Below are 8036 nucleotides of genomic sequence, written 5' to 3'. Positions count from 1 at the left end.
ATACCATTATGCTGTTATGAACAGCAGAAGAATCAAGTGAATGTGTTAAATCTCATTCAAGCTGCATCATGCCTTTTAGAAAGGTGTTTAAATGCTCAAATGACTCAATGTAATAAATACATTTAAACTGAACACTGCTAGTGCTATGTGCGTTAACACTGTTTCACATTCTTTCGAAGTAAACACATTGGACCTGGCAACATCTACAGTACCACACCACATTATCCCTAACCTTTGGTGACATGCCCTTTGTATTTTAAACATACACCTCTTCAGGATTTGCTAATAAAATTTAGCAAGAAAACATGGGTGCGTCATCACTAGCATTTTCATCCACAGTCCAATCTACAAGCAAATACAGGACACTTCAGAACTTCAAAAATTACTTGTACCTTTAAAATAACATCTAACTTTAACAGTTATGCGTACAGCAACACCAAACTGGAATAGATTTAAAAAGAAGTATAATACAGCTATAATTAGGCTCCACTGCCAGTCAGACAGGTATACACCATCAGAGTACACTTGTGGAGAGATGGAATGCATTGGGGAAGAGTTTCTTTTCAGTTAAAATTAGTCTTCCGTAAATGCTTGTTAGGAATTTCTATAGCACTGACTTGAAGAGGCCAGGACCCACCAACAATTCCTGCTTGGATAGCCACGCCCGTTACAACTGCTAGATCAGGATCTACAGAGGTGTTAGGTTCCTTTCCAAAGAAATCCTGAATAACTTTGCGTATTTGAGGAATCCGGGTAGAACCTCCAACTAGCACGACTTCATCCACTTCTGCTTTGTGCAGGTGGCCTTCCTTCAAAACTTGTTCAATGGGCACAAGAATCTTCTGAAAAAGATCCTCATTTAACATCTCAAATAGCTTCCTAGAGATTTCCATTTCAAACACAACTTTGACAAAGTTGTTCTCTACTTTTGAAGTGTCTCCAAAGTTTTTCAGATCTTGTGTTTTTTGTGAAGGCTTGCCTTTTAGCATAGTGTCTGGTTTTACCTCACTTTCTGGAAGTTCTTTTGTAAGTTTCCTTTCTGGCATAGTCAACAACAACCTTAGTGTAGCTGCCTCATGAACAGTCAGATTTAATTTAACTGCTTCCACAGCCTGTCTGAGGCGATGTATTTCTTCTTTTCTTGTTGGCAGAGAACCATATGTTTGACGGAGCTGATCATACAAATACAGCATCAACCTCTGATTAAAATCCTGTCCTCCAAGTTTGTTGTTACCTGAAAGATCAGAATAGAAGACATCACACACATCACCTTCAAAGCTTCAGAAAGCAGCACACACTGTCTTTTTTACTGGGAGACTGTGTTCAAGGGGCCAGAGCAGTGATAATAGGACCATAAGCACAGCCAAGAGCTCACAGCACTGCAAGAGTAGAGGTAACTGTTGTCCGCTGGAAAACACATGATGGATAGTAATTTCCAGGGTTTTATTTAACAACTATTTCAGAATCCACCTTCCTTAACATTTTCTCCCTGGAACTAAAAAAAAAAGCAGTGGTTGTTAACTCAGAGGTACTCTCTATAGAAGAAAACACTGATACATTTCTAGCTGGAACCCTGTAACTGAAGTGCAATGTCTCACAGCAAATTGTTTTTCCAGGTAAAATTCCCAGTTTCAAATTTCTCTCTCTGCCTGCAGTACAGCTTTATTTGGATTATTGTACTAACAGTTTCAAGTTATTCAACATCTTCATGCACCCACACAAAAAGCTACATGGTACTGAAGTATATATATAAACCCTGCTGAAAGCAGAAGGAAATGATAAAATGCAAGCAGTGAACATCAAGCTCTGTTAACAAGTGTATCTCGTATTAGCCTTCAGAAAGAAAGGGGAAAAAAGTATAATATACAGCCAACCTCAACTGAAAGATTATTTTTGCACCATGTTTTCAAAACCTTTCCAACAATTGTTCATGCTTTCCATTCAATAGTGAAAAACACGCCCTGCAGATTTTCACCTGTGTTGAACAATACTCTCAAGAGTTTCCACCATTTTGTTTTGACTGAAAACAGGAATTCACCTAGTGAACCTCTGTCGAGATAAATCAGAATGAAGCTGCTGGAGTATTTTTTACTGTTCTGCCCTTACTGGACTGCACGGCAGCTCACATCCAGAACTGTTGACTGAAGGCAACGCAGACAGTTAGCACTGCACCTCAGAACTGTCTGAATCCGGGTAATCTGAAAAGCAGTTGCATATTCACTACAGTTTTACCAAACATTGCTGCCAGAACTCTTTGTCAGGTGATTAAACACTCTGGCACATACATATCACAACACTTACCTCTGGGTTAACAGTTCCCAAGCCCTGCCCAACTGAGGTGGAGCCAAACACAAGGCGAGGAAGTTCTAAGGCACTTGTCAATGATTTGGCAAGTATTTCCAGCTTGGACAATGGCAATAGAAAGATCTGTAACACTCCCAGACTCCAAAAGTCCAGTCAAAGTAATTCTAATACTCACCAGCACTTTACTAGTGGGCACAAAAGTTAACAGTCACAGATAAAAGGAAGCCACAACTTACTCCTTTCAGTCAACCAAAGCCTGTAAGCTTATCTGTCCTGGTTTCAGCTGGGATGGAATTAACTTTCTTCTTAGTAGCTGGTACAGTGCTGTGCTTTGGCTGCGATGTGAGAACAATGCTGATCACGCATTGATGGTTTTAGTTGTTGCTGGGTAATGTTTACACTAAGTCAAGGACTTTTGGGTTTCTCAGGCCCTGCCAGCGAAAGGGCTGAAGGGGCACGGGAAACTGGGAAGGGACGCAGCCAGGACAGCTGACACAAACCAGCCAAAGAGGTATTCCATACCACGGGACATCATGCTTGGTGTTATATAAACTTGGGGGGTTGGCTGGGGCTGGGGGATCATTGCTTGGGGGCTGGCTGGGCATTGGCCAGCGGGTGGTGAGTAGTTATACTATGCATCACTTGTTTTCCTTTCTCCCTTTTCCTTTGGATTTTATCCTTCTCCCCACCTTTCCATTGTAACTGTTATTATTATTGTTAGTGCTGTTCTTTCCTTTTTATTCTGTTTAAATTATTAAATTGTTCTTATCTCAACCCTTGAGTTTCACATTCCTTTCCAATTCTCCCCATCCCTCCAGGTTGGGAGGGGGGAGGGAGCAAGCAGCTGCATGGTGCTCGATTGCCAGCTGGAGTTAAACCACAACATTATCTTAATCTCTGACACCAGTCACAAACCTAATTTTGCATGAAAGGCAGCTGGGAACACATTCTGTTTTAAAAAAAGCCTCTCTAACAGTGACTTAAGGTGTACCTTTCCTTTCCCCCCTCCTCCTTGAGAAAAGAAAGCATTTTTCTCACCTGCCATGGCTCGTGTGAGGAACATCCCTCCCTGCTTGTTCAACAGAGACACATCCAAAGTTCCTCCACCCAAATCCACCACCAGCACATTAAACACATCAGCTTTGTGGAGCCCATAAGCCATAGCTGCAGCTGTGGGTTCATTGATTACTCGCAAAATCTGCAGCCCTACAAAGAGCAAAGATACAAAGCAACAGTCAGTACACTTCACAAACCTGCAGCTCTCACATCATAATGACATTTGCCATTAGCCGGGTGGTTTTGGTTTGTGGGTTGTTTTTTTCCCCCCCATCAAATTTACCCTAAGTAAAACATGAGATCTAAAGAAAATAGTCTTCTAAGCAGTAATACTCAATGAACTCTTTTCCTTATTTAAGGTAAGTACTACTAAAGTAGCACTGCTTCAGCATCAGGGCAAAGTAATGTATGATGATTTGCTCAAACACATTTCTTCCAGGAAAACCTTGCTAAGGAGACTTATTTCACATGTTCTGTTTCTCCTTAAATTACTGTCCAAAGGTACTCTGTAAAAACTCTCTATTTAAAGAATACTAAAACCATTGTTGTGCCTGAAGTAAAACTTAGTTGTTCTAGCAATCTATGCATTAGTAGCTGCACCTGTCATTACCCAAGAGGTCTCTGCTGCTCCTCACAATTGTCAATGGTCTGTAAAAAAACTAAGTAATATCCATTCTAAGGTTTTCTATCACCTCCCCAAAGACTTTGCTGTGAGTGAAATAGACCTAAAAGTCTCCCACAAAAACACTGGAATAAAAAGACATCACCTGCAAGGTTAGCTGCCTTAATGGTAGATTCCCGTTGCCTTTCATCAAACTCTGCTGGCACAGAGATGACCGCCTTTGAAACGGGGATGCCAAGAGAGTCTTCTGCCATTCCTTTCAATTTCAGTAGCAGCTGAGAGCCAATGTGCTCTGGAGTGATACGAAATGTTTTATTAGTCATCACAGAAAATTCAGCTGATCCATTGTTGTTGAAAATCTAGGAGGAAAAAGCAACACAACTCAGAGGTAAGAAGTCTTTTTCTTATGCTGTCCCACCCTGCTCCTGCTAAGTGTTTTATTTGCATAGTCTGTTTATTCTGGAAAAACATGAATGTGCTTTTGCCACTTCCTAAATCACTTTTGTTCCTTGATCACAAGTATTATATAAAACATGCTACTTAAGGGGTGTGAGTGTACCCAAAGTAGTGACACCCACTATGCACAGGTAAGACATTATAAAAAAAAAAGTTAAGACCTAGCAACTGCGTAGTAATCTTCAATACCACACTCAGAGATAAAAGTAATGCTTTTTAACAACTAGGTCTAGCCAGCTGATAAAGCTTCCCACATGTGGTTCTTTCTGAAAAGAAGTAAACAGGTTGGTACTGGAACAGCTTCTCTTAACAAGGAAAGAAAGCAAAGATCGAATGCAGTACCTGAGAATTTGTCTCTTTTCAGCAAATACTGCACTATGCTAAACTAACGCAATACTTTTTTTAAAAAACAGCTTTCAAGATCTGCTGCTGGTCGAGTAAGCACTAGAAAAATACTAGGGGAAAAATGCACTGGGATAGAGAAGACATGACTTTTTTTTTTTAGAATATTATAAAAGAAGTCAAGTTTCAGTTGGAATTTCAAGTTGAAATTTATACTTTTATAGAAGTAGATGGAAGTTTATGCAGAAACACATTCCACAGTATAAGACAGAGTCCTCTGGAAAATTACTATCAGCTCTCACACAGAGGAACAGAACTTCTACAACCATTTCCTCCCCCTTCTCTGGATACCTCTTACAGTTTTCAAGCATATCAGATTTAGCCAAATGACTCAAGGTCTGACAAGCTGGTCACCTACTACATGTTTCAAGCATCCTATAGCTTACTGCTTGGAGAGAACTGAGTTGAGATGGCTACTTACCTTAAAGGGATACCTGCTACTTTCACTTTCTAGTTCTTCTGAAGTAAAGATTTTGCCAATGAATCGTTTTGCATCATATATGGTGTTCTGAGGATTTGAATCAGCCAGTTCTAGGCCATCATATCCTACATACACACCTCTGTCTGTGAATGAGACTATACTTGGTATGCTGTTGTGCCCATTTTCATCTGCAATAACCTTCACCTGCCCTGTTCCAGGAAGAAAGACACCAACAGAGCAGTAAGTTGTGCCAAGGTCAATGCCAATTACTTTCGGTGTAGGCATTGGTAAATATTGCTGTGCTAGATAGCCAGCTAACCAGAGAGCCAGAATAGCCGAACCTGAAACACAGATTTTTAAAAAGTGAGAGTTAGAATACCTACTGCTGCGAACTTCGAAATCAATGCAAATTACACAGTATTATACACTAAACCTCATGCAGTTTTATTTCAGGGTCTAAAGCCTGTTCAGCTACTTCCTTAGTTTTCAAAAAGGGCACCAGCAAATTCAGGTCTCTTAATTCAATAAAAAGTGGTCAGAAGAGTCAAAAATCTTAGGCACAAAACACTAAAATGATTTTTAAATGCCCAAGAGGCACAGCAAAGGCAAACTATCACCACCTTGTGATTCTTTTTCTTTCTGCAAGGTCTTTCAAAAATATAGGCGAACTGGTATTTTGGGAGGAATTGCCTATGAATAACCCCTGAGGGACATCTAGTTAATGAGGCTGCACAGAATCACACTGAACTAACAGAATCCCAACTCAAACATCTCATCCAACTTCAATGGAAGTCTAAAAATAAGGAGATGCAAGACATGCTAACTCCAATTTCAGTCACAGCCCCCAAAGAGCATCTTCCCACACCTCTCAATCTCTTCTGTGCTTTGAAACCAAGGGGTAGACTAGTTTAAGTGCAGAACAGGGTTTTTGGTTTTGTCGGGTTGTTTGTGTTTTTCTAGTTTTACATATAATCGACAAAGCAAGAAACCAAGAAGTCTACCTAAAAGCAATGCCTTGGAAGTGGAAAACCACGCACCAACATGCAAAATCTGAGAGACATCTAAATAGGTTAAATTTCGAAGACTGGGCAAACTTTTTGCCAGCAAGGAAGGGTGGTCACAACTACGCTTCAAACGGAATAGCGAGAAAGAGCACTTTTACTTCTGGCCGAAAATCTTCTAAGGCGTTTCTCAGCAACACGCCACCGCACGCCCCGGCTTTCCGAGCAGCGAACGCCGCCGCCGCGCCAGCCTGAAAAGCCGCCGGCAGAGACTGCGAGAGCCCCAGCGAACCCAGGCGCTGGCGGCCGGCGCCCACCGCCCCAAGAGAGGTGACAACAGGCACCCGGGCCCTGCCAGACGGGTGCCGCCACCGGCGGGGCGGCCGCTCGCCCGCGCTCTCCCGGCCCCACCGCCTACCCGCCCCCTGGTCACCACATCCCCGCAGCAGCCCAAGGGGCGGACCGGGCCCCTAGGCCGCCGCCCGCGCTCACCCAGCACCGCCAACTGCCCGGCCATGGCCGCCCGCAGCAGCGCCGGCCGCCGGTTGCTAACGGCTGCTTCCGGGCCGGGCCGCGCGGCACGCCGGGACCGGGCCGCCCCCTCACACGTGGCGGCGGGAAAACCACAGCTCCCGGCGGGCACCAGCCAATGGGCTGAGGGAAGAGGCGTCCGGCAAGCAGGGGCGGGGCGGCGCAGGGAGGGAGGGAGGGAGGGAGGGAGGATGCGCGGCACCTCGCCAGGCGCATGCGCCACCAGCGCCGCGGTGGCTGCTGGGAGCGGTAGTTCGGCCCGGGCGGCTGCCTTCGCTGTGTGGGGCGCGCTGGGCGCCGCTGCGGCGGCCTGGGGCTGTAATGGCGCCCGGCTTCCCGCCCGTCTCCAGCCTGCTCCTGGCCTGCGGCACGGGCTGGTGGTGAGCCGGGGTACCGGGCAGGGGCGTGGCGCGGGGGCCGGCCCGGGCAGGCGCCGCTGCAGTCACCGCCCCCCGCCCCCCCCCCTCCCCAGCACCCTGCTGCCGGCGTGAGGCGTTAGAGACCGTAGGTCTGGCACTGCCGAAACCAGCGCACGTTAGAACTCTTTGGCCTTTAAAAATAATTATAGCAATTGTTATTTCTTTTTTATGGTTATTACTGGCATTCGTCTTCCACAGCCTTTAGCTAAGGCGAAATGGGCAGCTGCCCTGTCAGCCCTGGGGCAGAAAGTGAAGCGATGGCCCCAACTATCACACAACGTGGGGCTACTGCGGCCACGGCCTTCTGGAACAGCGCCGGGTGCCGTGGTGAAATGGCTGTGGGCACCCACAAGGAAAGCCCTTCCTCAGGGGCTTCACGTTTCCTCTCGGTGCCAGTTCTCATGGCAGACCGAGACCATCTGGGACCTGGGAAGGGGTTTTGGCCCAACACATTACACTGCAGCAGGGTACTTGGATTTCATCTGCTCTCTTACCCTGTCTCTGGAGAGAGCAGCAGGGTGTCCTGCACCAAGGTTACAATCTCCCATGTAAAAACTTCGTCTTCTCTCCCTGAAGTGCTCTGGTGCATTTTTGCAACTTCACAGTGCTCTTTGAATGCAATGGTTCAACAGTGAGACAGCCACGGCAGCTTTTACCTCTTTATATCAATGGTGAGGGGAGATTTCCTTGTTGCCTACTTAACATCTAGTCAAGTAAGGAGAATGCAGATGAAACCTGCCCCTCAAACACATCCTGGAGGAGAATAAGTAGTTATTAATCCAAGAAATAAAATGTGAAGTACCATGCGGTTTTGCTTCTTATCA

The 8036-nt window shown here is 45.1% G+C and overlaps 1 protein-coding gene across 1 annotated transcript; it reads right to left on the bottom strand.

Moving 5' to 3' along the window:
• Nucleotides 1–370: 370 nt before the first annotated feature.
• On the bottom strand, nucleotides 371–6849 carry HSPA13 (heat shock protein family A (Hsp70) member 13). Its single transcript, XM_040582896.1, has 5 exons — nucleotides 6755–6849; nucleotides 5262–5602; nucleotides 4128–4341; nucleotides 3343–3510; nucleotides 371–1234 (listed from the first exon to the last, which is right to left on the bottom strand). The coding sequence occupies exons 1-5, from the start codon at nucleotides 6777–6779 to the stop codon at nucleotides 564–566; spliced, it is 1419 nt and encodes a 472-aa protein (XP_040438830.1). The 5' UTR covers nucleotides 6780–6849; the 3' UTR covers nucleotides 371–563.
• Between the last annotated feature and the right edge of the window lie 1187 nt (nucleotides 6850–8036).

This window comes from Falco naumanni, chromosome 2 (assembly GCF_017639655.2).
Source record: "Falco naumanni isolate bFalNau1 chromosome 2, bFalNau1.pat, whole genome shotgun sequence".
NCBI classification, from domain to species: domain Eukaryota; kingdom Metazoa; phylum Chordata; class Aves; order Falconiformes; family Falconidae; genus Falco; species Falco naumanni.
Note: the sequence above shows the minus strand (reverse complement) of the source record. Positions and strands in the feature narration are given on the sequence as shown.